Below are 17,264 nucleotides of genomic sequence, written 5' to 3' on the forward strand. Positions count from 1 at the left end.
AGTCACCTTGGCGTCGGGCCTCGCGAACGCCCGGGCCGACGGATTCGCCTGCCACGGGAGGGAGGAGGAGCGAGTGGGGCCGGATCGGCTTCGTAGGGGAGCTGGGGTTTGGGAGGGGGGGGGCCGCCCCCGGCCGACTGACGGGGCGAGTCGGCGCGAACCCCGACTCTCCCTCTCGGGAGTCCACGTAGTGGCCCGGCCCTGCCAAGCTTGCCCCGCTGCTCGCGGGGCCTTCTGCCTCCTCTTTTCTAGTCTGGCCGCAGAAAACTGAGTTTGGGAGCTGGCTGCGGAGCCCGGCCTCTGCCCTCATTCTCCCACGCTCCTTCTAGAACGGCAGGGCCCGCCTCTCCCAGAGAGGGGATGCGTGGGGAGGGAGAGTTGAGACAGAAAGTCTGTGCACGGGTCACCACTGCCACCCACGCCACTCCTCCACCCTGGCCCACATCTACCCAGCCGCACTGTTCCTACCCCACTCCCCAGGCCCCAAAGGTCAAAGACTGGGAGGCACCCGAGCTTGCTTCTCTCTTTTATTGAAATATATTTTCTGAGCAGTGCCCACCTACCTAACTCAGCGTGGCCTCTTTGGCACTGAAAGCTGGAGAATAAAAAACCGGTAAAAAAAATAAGCCTGGATTGTTTTCTGAGTGCATAGTGCATGAGAGCCAAAGGCCTTTGGTACACGAGAGCTGTGGGGGCGGTGGCTGGAGGCCGCGGGTGACGCGTGGTGGAAGCTGGACCCAGGGGCCTCAGGGGACCGGGCACAGGCTGCTATAGATGAGGTGGCCAACAACCAAGGCCAGCATCTCCGAGGTGCCGCTCAGCGCTACAATGAAGGGGGCCTGGGAGGCGTAGTCGGCTTGAAGGCGACGGAGGGACAGCTGCAGCATGGCCAAGGCCAGCAGGCTGTTCTGGACCCCTACCTCAATGCTGACCGTCCGCCGCTGTGCCGCCGGCAGCTTCAGGCACGTGGCCAGGCAGTAGCCCACCAGGAGGCCGACCAGGGGCACCGTGAGGCCCACCAGCACGATAGGGAGCCTGACACCCGCCAGGATGAAGACCCCCATGCGGTAGGCCAGGAAGAGGCCACCCAGGAGCAGCACGAAGCTGAAAGGCTTGATGACGTGCAGCAGCAGCTGGGAGAACTTGGGGAGCTTGGACCTGATCACCACGCCGGCTGCTATGGGGATGGCGATGAACAGCAGGGTCCCCAGGATCTTGGAGATGGGCACGTGGAGCGTTTCATGGATGCTGAGCAGGCGGCTGTAGACGGCGGAGGACAATGGCAGGAAACCGGTGGCAGCCACCGTCGAGATGAACGTCATGGAGATGGCCAGGGTGACGTCCCCTCCGAGGAGGAGGCTGAAGAGGTAGCTCCCCCCGCCGCCGGGTGACGAACAGGTGATGATGAGGCCTAGAGCCAGGGCCTTGGGCAGCACGAAGACCTTGGCCATCAGGAAAGCATAGAAGGGCATGACCAAAAACTGGCCCAGCAGGCCCAGCAGCATGGGCTGGGGGCTCTGCAGGAGCCCTTTCAGAACCTCGAGTTCCACTTTGCACCCAAATGAACACTTGTTGACAAAGATCAGAGGCAGGAGCAAGTAGAGAATCGGGTTCTCCGAGAAGTGGACCAGGTCGGCGCCGAGGGTGGCGGGAGCATCTTCGGCAGGTGAGACCTTGATGCAGAAATCTCTCCGTTCCTCAATTAGCATGGGCGGGGCCTCATGGGGGTCCAGGAGCTGAATGTGGAGCGGGGCTAGCCCAGGCAGGCCCGAGTGGATGCTCACCACGAAGCCGCCCCCACCGCCCCAGGTGATGGCACTCACATTCTTGATGGTCAGCACCTCCGTGTCGAGGGAGGTGACCCTCAGCATGGGGCCAGGCCCTGTCCTGTTGCCCCGGCCCGGGTACTGGCTCGAGATCACAATGACGCCCTCGCTCTCCTCTGGGAACTCAAACTCCATCACAGAGCCGTCCCCAATGCTCAAGTATCGGCCCCCTGTCAGGGGCACCCTGTGGCCCAGAGCTGTGCTGAGGTTGGCACTGGCTGTTCCCCCAGCCCCCAAAGGCAGGCTGGCCAGAAGCAAGGAAGCCCTGAGCATGCCTAGGGGACCTCGGCAACCGCCACCCCCTCCCAGGCGAGGCCACCACTGGGAGCTGCTCCTGCCCCTCCTGAACACCATGGCTCTTCGCCGAGGACAGTGTGGCCAGGCCCTCTGCGGCTTAGGAGAACAGCCCCGCTGGTGCCGTTGGGCCGTCCGGAGAAGGGTCCATGGGCCGGGCCTGGCCCTGTGCTGTGCTCCTTGATGGCAGAGCTCTTCCTGAGGACAGACGGGACACAGAAAGGTGGCTGGTCAGGGTGACCAGCTGTGAGGCCGGGAGCAAGGGGATCGGTGAGCCCGCCTGCTGGGACACGCAGCAGAGGCCCTAGACCCAAACCCTGGGACAAGAAGGCAATGGCTAGTGTTGACCCTTAAGTTCCATTTGCCTGTCCCCTCCTCCAGCGTACCTGCGCCGAGTTTCCCATCCCTCGCCCACAGGGGCCACCTACACATAGGAGTTCCTGTTCAGCCTGCTGATCTCCCTGGGCTTTTGCAGTACAGTGAACATGCAGAAATGTCCTGATACCAAGGGACTTGGGAGAGCCACCCCGCAGTCCCATCACCACTAGCCTGTTCCCCGCGGGCTTTGAGCTATAGAGGGGCCACAGCTATACCACAACCAGGATGAAATCTCTGAAAGGCTGCATGGGGATGCCAAGGAGACAAGTCTGGTGAGAGCAAAGGGTGCCTGACTGTCATCTGCCAGGAAGAAAGCAGCTGGCAAAGGGGCATGTGCGGTGGGGCCTTGGGGGCTGATGTCTACCATGGATGTGGAGTTATGAATGGTGCTGCAGTGGCTACCTGGCCTACCCTACATGCGGACGGTGGTGAGATGGGGGTCCTGGGATGGGGGGCAGGTCCTCTCTCTCCAGGGAGCCTGCTGGAAGGGGAAGCAGGAGGGGGTCAAATAGGACCACGTGCTTGCTAGGTGCTTTTCTTCCTCCTGTCAGAGCTCCAACTCATCTGTCCCCAGAATCTGAGCTGCTAGAAGCACTGTGTCACATCTGAGAGGCTCTGCTCAGGGTCCAGAGCCCAGAACTTCCAGTGGGACCTAGTGTTTCCAGTGGGGGAAGGTGCCTCGGGATGGAAAGAGGTTTGCTTGCTTCCTCTTCTCAATGTGGGCTGTCACCAGCCTGTAGTCACATCACCTGCTGGAACTGGGGCAACCAGGATGGGGCCACAGTGGTTTATCATCACTACCGTCGTTTGCCTCTCGGTGCCTGATTGCAGTGTCCCAGTCCTGGAAGAGGCTCTGGCCTCTCGACATCCTATCAGTCTTTGGCCCTGTCCCCCGTCATCTGAGCCTGGGGAGCAGGGGAAGTAGGGTGAATGGGCAGGTTAAGCAAAAACTCATCCCTGGAGAGGTCCCCTCTTACCCGCTGCATGCCATGGCCTCTGCTGCTTTGGAGTTTGGGGGTCACTTACCCTGGAGGCCTTGGTCCAGCTTTGCATCCCACCGCTGAAGAGGGAGGCAGGAAAACCAGAGGGAGTATGAGAAGCAAAGTGGAGGGGAGTCATAGGGAAAAGATGACAGCACCCAGGACTGAAGCCACCGGGGTGGTGTGATGGTTCCTCCCTCCGGGAGGGAGGAGGCTAAGGGCCATCCACCCTGTCCTTCCAGTACTGCTGGCGGCTTTGAGTCACTGCAAGAGAGGTCTGGCCCAGATCCCACACCATTTCTGCTTGAGGGGCTGGAAGACTTTGAGCAGATGCACCCCAAGGCAGGGGAGGGAACCCTGGGCCGGCCGCTTTTTCCACACAGGCCGTGAGTTCGGTGTTTGGGCAGTTGGCATTGCCGACCCGGGGCTCCTCCCTACCTGGGACTCCGGAAGTTGCCGGGTTGGGCACAGAGCTCGAGTGCGAACCGAGGAGGGAGGGGCGCGCCGCCGCCGGGCTCTCGCTGTCGTCCTGCAGTCGGCAGGCGGGTGACCCGTCCGGGCGGTCCCGGGATCGCGCTACGGGCCCTCACGCCACTCCCAGGCCCTGCGGCCGCGCCCGTCGGGCCCGGCCGCCCGAGCGGGCGAGCACGGACCCGGGCCGGGGCCAGAGGCTGCGTTCCGCCCTCCCTTTCCGGCCCAGAGCGCTCACCCGCCGCCGCGGCCCGGGAGTCTGGCGCCGGCGCCAGCGCCTGCCGGCCCGGCGGACGCCTGCGAGCTGGGCCCGCCGGGGCCCTGCCCCGCCCCGCCCCGCCCCGCCCCGCCCCGCCCCATCCCACCCCGCCCACAGGGGCCCCGGCCCCGCCCCGCCGAGGCCCCGCCCCTCCCCGCAGCGGCCGGCTCACCTCTAGCGACCGGGGCCCGTTCCGACCGGATGTGACGTATCCGGGAGCGACGAGTCGGCGCGGGCTCGAGGCCCCGGATGCCTTCCGGGTCGTGGTTGGTCCATGCCGTGGGGCTGAGTCTTCTGCGCTTGTTGCCGGGACGACCTGCTCCGGGTTAGGGGCCCTGGTCGGGCCCAAACGCTCTGCGACCCCTGGGGGCAGTGGGACACGGGCTTAGCCGCTAGCAGGGCCGGATCGCCAGCGGGCCGCCGGTGGTGGCGGGAGCCCAGGGTCAGGCGCCGCCTATTCCCACCTTCCTTCGTTCGGCCGTGGACCCAGTGTCTAGTTCCACACTGTGGGACATCAGGGGGCTTGTCCGCTTTTCAAAACTTTTTGGCGCCAGCAGCAGGGTCTGAAGGCCTCACGGACAAGAAATAGACAATCAGATGGCATAAGTTGGGCAAAATGGGGAGACAATAAGCAAGTGCTGAGTCTAAGGAGACTTGCATGTTCCGAAAGGCTGCTGGAAGAACTTGTCACGGCTGTAATGGAAGCTGGTGGCCCCCAGAGTTACAGGTACTTGCCCACGGCAGGTGCACAAGACACATCGTTGAGAACGTAACCAAAACAAAACGGCATTTGTATTTTAATTTTTATTTATTTTTATTTATTTTTAACGTTTATTTATTTTTGAGACAGAGAGAGACAGAGCATGAACGAAGGAGGGTCAGACAGAGGGAGACACAGAATCCTAAACAGGCTCCAGGCTCGGAGCCGTCAGCACAGAGCCCGACGCGTGGCTCAAACTCACAGACCGCGAGATCGTGACCTGAGCCGAAGTCGGCCGCTTAACCGACTGAGCCACCCAGGCTCCTCTGTATTTTAATTTTTCAAGTACAGAATGACTTTAATAAAAATCTGTTAATTTAAAAAGTAAAAATATATTAAGTTTAAACTTACTTAAATACATTTTACTTTAAAATTTGTATTCGTGTGTGTTTTTTAAAGTTCAGATTGGTACGTGTGTGCGATATGTAAACAGTTAAACACATGGTTGGGGTGTATGCTTAAGATGGTTTGATTTATGTCAGTGATCAGAAACATTCAGAGGCCCTAGCTCTAGGCTGTTGTTTAGCCTCAGAGGACCGGTAAGGCATGAGCCGTGTGTGTGTGTGTCCTTTGTCTAAGAACATCTCTGTACTGTCCCTCTCAAATGAGGTTGAGGGAGTCCTGATGGAAGCAGGGTGCAGTTTGCAAAAGGGCAGTGGGGGTGGGGCCGTCGGGGACTGGGTATTACTGGCGATAGGGAGAGGGGGAATGGGTCAGCCAGAAAGGCAGGGGAAGGAAAACCTGAAAGACTTGTCCTCCCTGGAGGAAACCTATGTTTCAATCATTCAACTAAATGGGGATTGGGGCCAGGGGTCAAGGGGAACAAATGTAGTCAGAAGGCTGCTCCCTGTTATTGTCAGTCGCTTCAGCACTCCCTGAAAAGCCAGAGTGGGCTGGTGGGGGGTCTGGCATGAGGGAACTTGGCGGCCTCTACAGGAAAAAGGGACGGCTAAATTAAAGGCAAGAGAATGTCATCTAGACTGAGAGAACATACAGAGCAAACGACAGTGACAGCAGTTCGGATGGGAGACCTGCCACTGTACTATGTCACAGAGTCACGATGGTGGCCCTAAGAGGTGTGCTTACTCCTACTTTCCTCCTCTCCAGGCAGGTTCGTCCGGGGACACTGTGATAAGTATGCGTGGAAGACGTGTTCTGTACAAGTATGGCATGCACTTGCTATTTACAGGGAAGTGTAGCGACAGCGGTCATTTTTGTCTACCCAGCATCAGCACCTCAATCCCTCCTCCACATTTGGTACACGAGGTTTGCATGGGAATCACCTCATGTGCTAATAACATTACTGGAGCTAGAATTACTGTGGGCATTGGGGTCTGATGTGGGAACACTAGTCCCCCTCCTTTGTCATTGCTTATTTTTGCCTATGTCCGTTTGACTCGGGATTCTGGTTTTTAAAACAAAGGGTGACCTAACTCTGGTAGGTGGGAGTGGGGTTTCGGGGCAGGGGCACCACCCCGGTGGAGGAGGGCTGAAGGATATAGAAAGGTTTACCTCTACTTTGGAAAGTTGGGCAGGCTCTGCCTCACACCGCCACTGGCTTCGTAGCCTGTGTTGGACCAAGTGGGGGATAAAGCTGGCTTACTGTTTCTGTCTCTGTGACTGTGGAGACTCCTAGTGAAGACACGGCCCCCACCCCCGCCCCGAGGAGTTAGGGGCCATCGCTGGGGCTCAGTCCTGTGTCCCCAGAAAGTAACACGGTCCAGGGCAGGGCCTTGGCGAATGTTTGGGGAAGGTCAGGCAATCACAGTGGTGGTTTGAGAGGCCTCCCAGGCTTGCAGTGTGGACCTTCAGTGACATTCAGTTTCATTTGGGGCAAGCTACCAACCTTGAGGAGCCCCACTTACCTGGCTTCCGACCTCCTGGGCTCAGCGGGGACTTTTAGCTCTTCCGTGAATGGGGAGAACGACAGTCCTTTCTTGCTAGGGTTGGCATGAGGCCCACGCAGGTAGTAGGTGTATAATGGGAATGCCAATGGAGGAACTAAGGCGATATGGGCTGTGGGGGTGCAGGTGAAACACTGGGGCAACCCCACAGGTACGTCGGACCTCATTATAGTGTCTTCCCTCCTTTGGGGGACATTTGAAACGGTCTATAATAAAAGATTTAAAAGTGGATCCACGTATGATACCACAGTGGTAGACACACATCATCACACATTTGTCAAACGCACAGACTGTTCAAAACCAACAAGGAACCCTAACGTCAACTCTGGGGTTCAGGTGATGAGGTGTCAGTGTAGGTTGGGGACCTACATGTGCGAACTCTCTGCACTTTCTGCTCATCTTTGCTGTGCATCTCTAACTGCTCTAAAAAAGCAAGTCTCTAAAGCACTTGGCTCGGGGTCAGGCTGGCTGTTGACTTCTCTGATCACCATCTCCCGGGCAAGCGCCGGGCTCTTGTCGCCACCTCCTTGATCTTTGAGACAGCCTCTCCTCTTCTGCCTGCTCCATAAATACTTCCCTTTCTTGACAGTTTGTTCACACTCCGGTAGCACTGACCTCTTAGAAAGTGGAGGCCCGGGAAGCCTGTTTCCAGAGTAGGACTCATTAAGTCCATTGCCACTGCTACGGCCCCCTCGAGGCTGCCCGGCTGGCTCCTGGATTCCCCAAACTGAGGAAGTTCCAAGTGCCTTTCCCCCTTTTCCTGACCACTTCTTTGCCCACGGGATGTAGCATTCCAGGAAAACTCCTTAGAGTTTCTTGTTGGTTTTCACTTAACGAAGGGAAATAGAACTGTAATCCTCAAGAAATGCCAAATAGGTCACATGACTTGGGCTTCAAAGCCTTGATCTCAAAGGCATCCAAAGCCAAGGGCTGCAGGTAGACACCCTAGCTCTTGAGGGAGTCTGAGGGGAGTGGGGAGGCACCTGGGCTGATTTTAATCCCCATCCCTGTCTCTACCCGCCTTTGAGGTGTTCGAGGGAGTTGGTGGGTTTCCTGCTCCCCCAGAGGGTAGAGCCCTCTCTCCTGGGCAAGGGTACAGGAATGCCAGCTGGGGAGCTGCTCTGCTTTCTGCCTGTGTCACATCTCAGCCACCGCAGAGACTGTCAGCGGCAGGAACCCTGGAGACAAAGCGTGTCCGCTAAGGCTGTGGGAGCAGGTTGGCTAAGCCTCAGGGACGTGTCCCTCCCCACAAGGACAACGCTACCCGACTCCCCACTTAATGCACTTTATTCCACTGGGGCCACTAATTTATTGAGAGGTCATCTGGAAGGTGGGCCCCCGACAAAGCATGGGAGCCGCCATCTGCCGCGACAGGGCCGGTGATCAGGTGACTCTGGTGCCCTGGCCGGCTCGGCTCCGACGAGGCCCCTTCCCGAAGAGCGCGACGCAGGAGGCAGCCAGGGGTGGCTCATCTGAAGGAATCACCCTGGAAACAGGATCAGCCCCAAGAGCAGTGAGCGGCTCTGGGATGGAGAGGTTCTGGAAGATGCCCCGACCCACTGTGGAGCTGCTACCAGACCTGGCGCAGCAAGGGGCGAGCACCCGGGGCCCTTGTGACCACGGGTGCTTGGGAATCAGGCGGGGCTGACCCGGGGAAGCAGCTTTACAAAGAGACCCCCACCGCCGGTCACACCCGGTCCCGTCACCGCTTCGGAGCCCCGAGGTGTTGGGGCAAGACAGCGCTCCCGGCTGGGCGTGGGGTCAGGCCTCAGCCTCACGCCGGCTCCGCCACCGCCTTCTCCTGGTCAGGCACACGCAGCCCCCCTCAGCCCGGTCCCTGTGCTCGGCCGGCTAGCTGGCCGTCGTCCTCCTGGGGATGCAGCCTTCCATCTCCAGGGCCTCGGGCCAGCCTTCGTACTTATTGGTGTGCTTACTGTTCTTCACGTGCTGTGGGGTTTGGGGAGCAGGGGGTCAAGGCCTCAGCCCTAAGGCACAAGGGACAGACAGGGCTTGCAGTCCCCGTGTGCTGCTGTCAACCGACTGTGCACTCTCGGGGCACAACCCCCTCTGTCCCAATACACCTCGATTTTCTCATCTACCGAGTGGGTGGAGTAGAAGAAGCCAGCTTCTCTGCACGTACGTGTGTGTGGCACACGTGAATATTCCCGCTCTCACCTGGCCCACAGGGGCTGCTGGAAATTTCAGGAAGAAAAAGGCCAGAGGGAGCATTTGTGCTCGGAGTGCTGAATTGCTCTTTTGAAGCACCCAGAGCCTTCCAGAAAGCACTGGAGCAGCCTATTTGCCTTGTCCTGCTGTGGGGGGCAGGGCGGGGGGCCCCGTGGCTTCACCAAAGAGGAGGATGGCACCTGAGGCCTCCCAGCCCCGCACGTGGGGCTTGACATGTGTGGGTCTGGGGGGTCAGTCAGTCAGAGGACAGCAGGGGCTGGGGGGAGAAGGCCAATGCAGTGTGAATCGGGGATCGGGGTTGCAGAAGCACGGGACAGGACTGAGCATCTTGAAGATGTTTGCGAGAAAGGTCTCTTAGTTGTGAGCCTTGCCATTACGAAAGCTTTGCATTTAAGGACCCTGTAGGGTGAAATCCATACAGGACAGGGAAGGTCAAAGTTATACTGCCCCTCCCTGTGCACCCGGTGAGGGGTCTGGGGTACCTTGGCTAGGGGTGCTGGGGCAGAACCCAGGGAAGCCTGCGGGGTGAACAGAAGGGGCAGGCACACTGTTCTGTGGTGCGAGGCTCTCCACCCGTACCTGCTCAAAGGGGCTCTTGTTCTGCACGCCCTTGGCCCCCACAAACACCCAGCTGTCCCGGAAGGCCAGGTCCTTCACATTCTTGCTGCCCAGATCACTGAAAAGCTTCCTGGTCTCCTCGTTCATCCTGCCGCACAGAAGGAAGACATATAAGCAGTCGCTGTGGAAGGGCGAAGCTGAGGCCGGCCTCGGCAATCACTTACTTGGTGGCTGGGTCGTCGTACGATGCCACAAACACCAGGGTACCTTCATGCAGTGGCCGAATAAACTTCAGCAGATCGTTGACATCTGGGGTGTCAGGTCACATGAAACACGAAGCATCAGGCACCACTGAGTAACCCTCCCCCACCAACCCTTGGTCTCCAAACAAGGAAACTAAAGCAGGGATCAGGCCAGGGACACACCCACCAAGGTCCCCAAGCGAAAGGGACAAACTGGTACAAGAAGGCAGGGCCATGCCCATGACCGTACACCTGTTCCTCTCCCTGCCCTTTCCAAACCCAAGGAAGCGCTCAAGAAGCCACGGCGAATAGACAGAGAATGGTGCTTCAGGGGAGAGACGCCCAGTCATTCTGCCCCACGACGAGCAGGAGGCCATGACCGCCACTCACCTCCTGCCCACATGTCAAAGGCCCGGGCTTCGATGAGCTCACCGCTGACCCCTGGGTTGACAGGGAGGGAAGAGTCCTGCTGGGCGAGCCACCAGGGCAAGGCCACCGTACCATCCCGGCCACCCTAGATCAGGCTAAGGACACAGCAGCGGCCACTGGGCGCAGCCCTTCTGGAAGCTTTGCAAACATCCTGCACATTCATGCCCACCGTGCCCCTTGTTCAGAAAGCTGCAGCCCATCCAGGGGCTCCCTAGGAAGCACCCTCCAACTTCCTGGAAACTTCTGGTTCTTTACTGCTTTTGTTTATTGGGTCACTTCTTCTGTGGAAACTTCAGTGTGCACGGACCCTCCTCCGGGACTCTCTGTGGATTTCCAGAAGTGGGGCGGAGGGAGGAGAGGGCCAAGGCGAACACCCAGATGCCTCCTCATGGGGAGGGTGTGGGGAAGGAGGGTGGCACATCATGGCATGGATCTGCTTCTCTGGTCTGAACTCTGACCCCACATCACAGGGACTCACCGTTCACCAGGGCGATGTTCAGTCCACGGCCCACGTTGTCCTTGACACTGCTCATGAGCCTAGCGGGGGGAGGGGGGGAGCAGAGTCCTCAAATGTCCCTCACAGATCTAGCTTTCAGGCTCCCACCCCCCTCACCGCAAGGAGCTCACATCTTATCTTCGAGGCAGATCTTTGGTCCGATGACATTGGCGGCCCCGCTGACCATGCGGAAGGCCAGGTGCTCCTCGGGACATGGCTGGGGCAGGCCGCATTTGTACTTCCTGGCTCGTGGCTCTGGGCAGGTACAGCAGGGGTGACCCATGGGCCTGGCCCTGGGGTCACCTGAGATCTGAGAGGGGGAGGTCAGGACCAGCCCACAGGTAGGAATGAGTGGCCACAGAGCAGGGGACCAATGGGGTGGGGGGGGGGGGGGACATGGCTCAGGCCAAGGCCAGGGACACTTCCACAGACACTCTGCATCCTGCTGGCGCCGGTCTCAGCGCAAGGTGACAGGGACCTCAGGGAGGCTTTTCTGCCACTGGTGGGAGAAGAGAAAAGAGATAGGAGGGCTGGCCTTCGCTTGGCCCCGCCATGGAGAGAGCACAGGTGGGGAAGGAAGGGGCAGCTGGGAGGGCGACTGCAGGAAAGTGGTGACAAAAAAAAAGAGCGCCTGAACCCCACGGCAGAGGTGGGAGGACGGGAGGAGGGCGGCCGGCCTCTGTTACAGGTTCAACTGTGCCCTGCAAATGACGCGTTCAAGTCCTACCTCCCAGCACCTTCGAATACCAGCCGATTTGAAAATAGGCTCATTGAAGATGTAATTTGTTAAAATGAGGTCATCCTGGAGTAGGGTGGCCCTAAATTCAATGACAAGTGTCCTTTTAAGGGACAGACAAGACAGAGACGGAAAAGGACGCCCTGTGCAGACGGAGGCAGAGCCCGGAGGGACGTGCCCACAGCTCAAGGTGCACCTGCGGCCCCCACAGGCTGGAAGAGGCAGGAGGGAGCCTCCCCTGGAGCCTGCAGACTTCAGCCTTCCGGCTTCCTGAACTGGGGGAGAAGCCGCGTCTGAGGAGAAGAAACATCTCAGTGTACGTGGTGCGTGCTCCTTTGTTACAGCCAGGAAACATCTGACAGCAGGAGGTGGGCGCTGCTCCAACAAATCCCCCAAAAGGTGGAAAGGGCTTTGGAACGGGGCAATGAAGGGAGGCTGTAGAATTTTGGGGTGCAGCTAGAAAAGGCCTCGATTGCCTTGTGGGACTGTTGGTAGAAATATGGATGGAAGAGGGCAGAGCTGGTTTGAGAGTGGGGAGAACACATACATCATCATGACCACGTTGTCGTCGGCAACAGGAATGTTAAAGGCGCTTCTGTGGGGCACCCGGGTGGCTCAATCAGTGAAGTGTCTGAGTTTGGCTCAGGTCATGATCTCACGGCTCGTGAGTTCGAGCGCCACCGCATTAGGCTCTGTGCTGACAGCTCAGAGCCTGGAGCCTGCTTTGTTTTCTGCGTCTCCTTCTCTCTCTGCTCCTCCCCCACTTGTGCTCTGCCTGTCTCCCTGTGTGTGTCTCTATCTCTCTCTCAAAAAGAAACATCAAAAAAAATTAAAAAGGCGCTTCTGGTGAGGTCTCCGATGGAAACCGGGAACATGTTATTGGATCCTGGGGGTAAGGTTCATAAAGTGGCAAAGAACTTATAAAGACTGAACTGGGATACTTAGTTGAGGAGGTTTCCAAACACAGTATTGAGGGCTCGGCCTGGTTTCTCCTTGGTGCTCACAGCAAAACGTGTGAGAGCAGGCTCTGTGCTTGGATGAGCATTTACTACGGAGCCAGAGGGTGCGACTTGTGGACCCGTGCAAGCATGTCAGTAGAAGCCAGGAACAGAAATGGCCTTATCCACGAGAGATCTGGAGGGCCCTCTCATCTCCTCACTTAGAGTCTCGTAAATCGCACAAGAGACCAACAATGTTTTTTGAGAATTTTATACCAGCAGAAAGAGTGCTGTTCTGGGCTGAAAGGGACAGAAAAGGGACAGAAGGAAGAAGCATGGCTCTGAGGGCAGAGCGGTGGCTACCGAGGCCAGAGATGGGCCAGGCCCAGAGGGTAGGACCGCACCCTCCATTCCAGAGGGTGCCCCTCACCCCCCGTTCAGTTACATCCAGAGCACAGAGCATTGGGCCCTAGAGGATTCTTCTCAGGCCTTGAATCCTAATGGAATTTGCCCTACTGGGACTGGTGACTGGTTTATTCCTTCCAGTTCCTCCCTCTTGCAGTGGGGACATCTATCCTATGCTTGTCTTACCAGTAACTGGATTTCTAGGTTCACAGCATGCAAGCAGCTCCAGTGGGCTGTGATGGCCAGTTTGGGGAGGGATGAAGGGAGAACAGAGAGCCTGCAGGCCTTAAGGCAGGTAGCAGTATCGGAGAAGTAGTATGAAGGCTGGGCACAGGAAAGGAGCAGGGAGGTGACGGGAGCCTTACCTGCAGTTGCTGAGTTCTCTGGGCCTGTGGATACAGAGAGTTGTTGGTGTCAGGGTGGAGGCCTCCAGGGCCCTGTAGCAGAGCCTCCTGGCCTGACACCGTGAAGTCAAGGTAGAGGATTGATCAGGCTCAGGGGCCAGGGGCTAAGCCAGATTCAAGCCCCCTGCTCCGGGAAGAAAGTAAATTGCAATTGTAAATGGTACTTGGGTGAATCGTCACCAACAACAAGGTGTAGAGTCCTGTCACCATCTCAGAGCCCAGCGTATGGCCTGCAGGGAGCAGCCAGGGTGTCGTCCCCAGCGTTCAGCAGAAGCCTCCCTGCCCCTCTCTCAGACACTAGTGACTCCAACTGGGCACAGAATTCTAAATACATGGATTAGAGTTCCCAAATGAAACAACTGGGTGGTAGAGGGAAGAATGTGTTGGATGTCAGGAGGCCGACTGGGGTTAGCTAGAGGTGGCCCACCAGGGAGACACAAAACCCAGGCCACACCCACCTCACCCAGAGCCAGGGTGGCCACCCTGGCGACCTCCACAGACAATCAAGAGTCCCACACTCACTGGAGAAGAGTTGCTGGATACGAGGAAAGCCACTGCCAGGCCCACCTAGGAGAATGCTGACCACGATCCAGGTGAGGCCCACGGTGACAATCAGGGCCACGATGCGGAGGGGGCCTGGAGGCAGGACAGACACAGGAAGGCCACCTCAGTTGCCAATGAGCTCCCAAATGACCCTAGGGCCTCTCAGGACTGGATCTCCATGCCCCCTTGGGAAGAAGAAGGTGGGGACCTGTTGCCACCCGGCAGGCCTGGGACAGGAACTTGAGATCGTGGCAGGTAGATGGAGGAAACAGAGCCCCAGGCTGGGAGCTGGGTTCTCTGTGGAGCCCTGTAACTTTTGGCCTCTGAGGTTACCAGTGTATTCCTGTGCCATCCATCGTGTCCTGTTTCTCCTGTTATGATGGGGGGGGGGTCCCTACTCAATTTGAAGACCTGTTCCTTCACCTGCCGGGAGCTGGACCCTGAGGTCTCCTACTTGCGCAGATTTCTTGTCATAGTCCCCATTCGCTCTATCTTGCTCTTTCTCCTGTACCTTCAACATCTCCCGTTGTAAGAAGTCACCGAAGCGAAGGGGCTCCTTCAGAATCACAGCCCCATCCAGCCACTGGCCTCTCTCTCCCCTCCCTTCATCTTCCCAGTTAGCATGTCCAAAGGCATCTGCACTGCCTCCTTCTGCATGTCACCTTACACTGTGTCTCCACCTACTCCAGCCTGGCCTTGTCTACATCACCCCATCAAGGCAGCTTGTTGTCAAGGCCACCTATGACCTTCCTGGTGTTAGCTCCCTGAGTCGCTTGTGGGTCCCCATGCTGGAAATACTTGTCCACTGGCTTCTCACACAGCACATTCTAACCCCATCTGGATGCTCGTCAGCCTCGTTGCTCAAATGATCTTCATCTATTTTCCACTGAAAAGCTCCATGTGCCCCTGTTTCCCTACATACAGTCTACTCTCCTATACGCGCCCTCATCAAGTCCCGGCCCTGAATTAACCGCCTCCTTTCTTGCTGCAGCCCTGACTGATCTTGAGGCCGTAACTTCCCATCCAGTCTGTCACCGGCCAGTTGTCACGAGGATAGATTTACAACGCTGCAACCCTAGAAGGTCTGAAGTGGCAATTCTTGAGTTCCTCTGAAACCACGCCTCCTCGGTAGCACACCCCGCCCCCTCGAGCTAGCCGCCATGCTCCGCGAAGCCTCTAGCACAACTCATTTTCTCAGACAGCGGCCACAGCGGCCAGTTTTCCGAGTTGGGACAAATCGACTATCCTAATCCTCCTTTCACAGTTCTTGAAGTTCTGGGAGGTGAAAGGATTTGCTCAAGGTCATAGAATGACACTCTGTGCAGGGTTCTCCGTTTCCAAAACCACACTCAGTGGTCCATCAGGGCACCTCCAGACACCGATCTCTGGACACCTGGGTCGCCAGGGCGATCCCCTTTCCAACTCCTTTGCAATCACTCTGGACGCCACCCACCTGCCAACCTCATGTCCACTTCTCCCGCGGGGTTGGGGTCGTCGGCAGGTGCAGTGTTTGGGGACCCTGCACTCTGGGGGCAACAAAGCACAAGCGTGAGCCTGTGCTTGGTCCTCGCTGCTGGGTGGACGCGACCGGTGCACCGGCTTGTTCGTCCAACCACCTGGCCAGGCTCCTCGGGCACGCGCAGAAAGGCCCTGTCGGGACAAGAAGGTCCTCAGGAACCCGTCGGCTCACGGCCGTGCCCACGGGAGCCCCTGGAGCCGGGAAGTAAAGCTGGTTCGCCCGGACGGAGGCCTCCTCCCATGGGAGGCCCCGTGCTCAGGTCGCCCTTCCCAGGCTGGGGACGGACGACGCCGGTTAGCTGGTGGAGACTTGCCTGGCCCGTGGGGCGATGCAAGCTGGGTTGTGGGCAGCCTTGTCAGGCCGGTCGCCCAGCTCCGCTCGCGAGGGGAGACGAGGGAGATGCGCAGCTCGGTCCGACAGGCCCGGCAATGGCGGCCCGGGGGCGGGGCCACAGCCCGCCGGTACCGCCCCCGCCGCGGGGCTGGCAGAGGAGAGGAGGCGGTGGAGTCCCCGCCCCCGGGCTCAACGCATCCCCGCCCACAGGCCCGCCTCCACCACCCGCTCTGGCCGCCGGGTGGGAGGGGCCCGCACCGGCCGGGCCTCGGAAGGCGCTCCGGCGGGGTCCCCAGGCCTCCAAATGGGAGGAGCCGTGTGGTCGCGCTCCTGATCCACGCGTGCTTCGCCGTACAAACCTGCCCCCAGACTCCTCTAAGGCGGTACGAGCCGGCCTTCCTAGGCTTCGAGGGCTGGGGTTGCACTCCTGCTCTGCAGTCAGATTTCTGAAGCCTCGAATGAAGCCGATGTATCTGGGGTCTTAATTAGAAATTCTTTCAAAATTGGTATGTGTCTCTTTTAGAAACCAGGAGGTATAGAACAGTCCACCGGGGAAAATACCGGAACGTGACGAGCCAGAGGCCACCAAGCTCAGCCTTCTGATGCCTTTCCTCACAGTCGGCTTTCTAGATGGAAGCACGTTCACGTGGTCTCTCACCTCGCTCTGATACTGGAAAACTCGGGTCCGCTCCCCTCAGCGCCTTCAGGAAGGCGTCTTTGCCACCGCCCAGGGCACCCCAATCACCTCCTGCACCGGGAAAGCTGGACCCGCTGTCAGGGGGACCCATCTTTCTTTCTGGACGGCAGCACCTGGGTGGCATGAGGGTGCGGTGGGGGGGGGGGGCGAACACCTGTGCCCCCTGACCCAATGACCCCACGACGAAGCCTTCATGAGGAAAGAATCCAAAATACAGACAAAGCCTGCAGAGCTAGGCAGTGACAGCTCTGGTTACAACCCAGTACCGTCTACACTGGTGTACGCAACACACAAGATCAAAGTAATCGGTTTTAGGCCCTGGCTGCTGCAGGCACGGGTATTTTTTTTTTTTTCTTTTTCACGGAATTTGGTATCAGACATAATGCTGACCATCTGTCAAACACCAGTGCTCTCCTCAGTGCTCTTTCCTGCAATGCTTGTAGCCGTGGTGCCCAGGACGGAGCTCCTGGGCTGCCAGCCAGACGTGGGGCATCTGCCAGACTGGTAGTTCAGAGAGGCCACTGTTTACCTCTTGCTCAGAGCACGCATTTTGGAACGCTTGCTTTAATGAGTCCCCCTGAGGGTCCTGAGGCACACCCACCATCCCCACGGGCACCACATAAGTCATGGGCCAGAAGCCTGGCATTCAGTTTCAGGTCTTCGGGGCCTTGTGGGACAGCCTTGCACAACTCCCTTGTTTTCTTGGGGACTGTTTTTCAATCCGGACATACAGAGGATTAGGCCCTCATGTTGCCGCCCCAGCACAGGCAGCCAGCGTGAAGGAGCAGAAAATGACTCCTGTGGGCCCTCTTACCTGTGCCCCAGCATAGTTCCCACAGCTGAGGCGCCAGTTGACTGTTGTTCCTTGGGTCCCCTTGCCTCTGCCTCAGCGTAGGCTACCTGGA

The 17,264-nt window shown here is 58.4% G+C and overlaps 2 protein-coding genes across 5 annotated transcripts; both read right to left on the reverse strand.

The window, feature by feature from the left end:
- Window positions 1-554: 554 nt before the first annotated feature.
- On the reverse strand, window positions 555-4,256 carry SLC10A3 (solute carrier family 10 member 3). Of its 3 annotated transcripts, XM_049644505.1 has the most exons (3): window positions 3,917-3,931; window positions 3,525-3,558; window positions 555-2,318 (listed from the first exon to the last, which is right to left on the reverse strand). In XM_049644505.1, exons 2-3 carry the CDS (start codon window positions 3,549-3,551, stop codon window positions 747-749), a joined length of 1,599 nt encoding a protein of 532 aa, XP_049500462.1. In that variant the 5' UTR covers window positions 3,552-3,558; window positions 3,917-3,931; the 3' UTR covers window positions 555-746. The 3 variants fall into 3 exon arrangements, with proteins under 3 accessions (XP_049500462.1, XP_049500461.1, XP_049500463.1); XM_049644504.1 differs by having other exon boundaries at window positions 3,525-4,256; XM_049644506.1 differs by lacking the exon at window positions 3,525-3,558 and having other exon boundaries at window positions 3,917-4,050.
- A 3,852-nt stretch (window positions 4,257-8,108) lies between these two features.
- On the reverse strand, window positions 8,109-15,779 carry FAM3A (FAM3 metabolism regulating signaling molecule A). Of its 2 annotated transcripts, XM_049644514.1 has the most exons (10): window positions 15,643-15,779; window positions 15,264-15,460; window positions 13,790-13,903; window positions 13,229-13,252; window positions 10,916-11,039; window positions 10,767-10,825; window positions 10,250-10,300; window positions 9,842-9,926; window positions 9,639-9,765; window positions 8,109-8,819 (listed from the first exon to the last, which is right to left on the reverse strand). In XM_049644514.1, the coding sequence occupies exons 2-10, from the start codon at window positions 15,274-15,276 to the stop codon at window positions 8,724-8,726; spliced, it is 693 nt and encodes a 230-aa protein (XP_049500471.1). In that variant the 5' UTR covers window positions 15,277-15,460; window positions 15,643-15,779; the 3' UTR covers window positions 8,109-8,723. The 2 variants fall into 2 exon arrangements, with proteins under 2 accessions (XP_049500471.1, XP_049500470.1); XM_049644513.1 differs by lacking the exons at window positions 15,264-15,460; window positions 15,643-15,779 and having other exon boundaries at window positions 10,916-11,094; window positions 13,790-13,840.
- Window positions 15,780-17,264: the final 1,485 nt, after the last annotated feature.

This window comes from Panthera uncia, chromosome X (genome assembly GCF_023721935.1).
Source record: "Panthera uncia isolate 11264 chromosome X, Puncia_PCG_1.0, whole genome shotgun sequence".
Taxonomy (NCBI): Eukaryota; Metazoa; Chordata; class Mammalia; order Carnivora; family Felidae; genus Panthera; species Panthera uncia.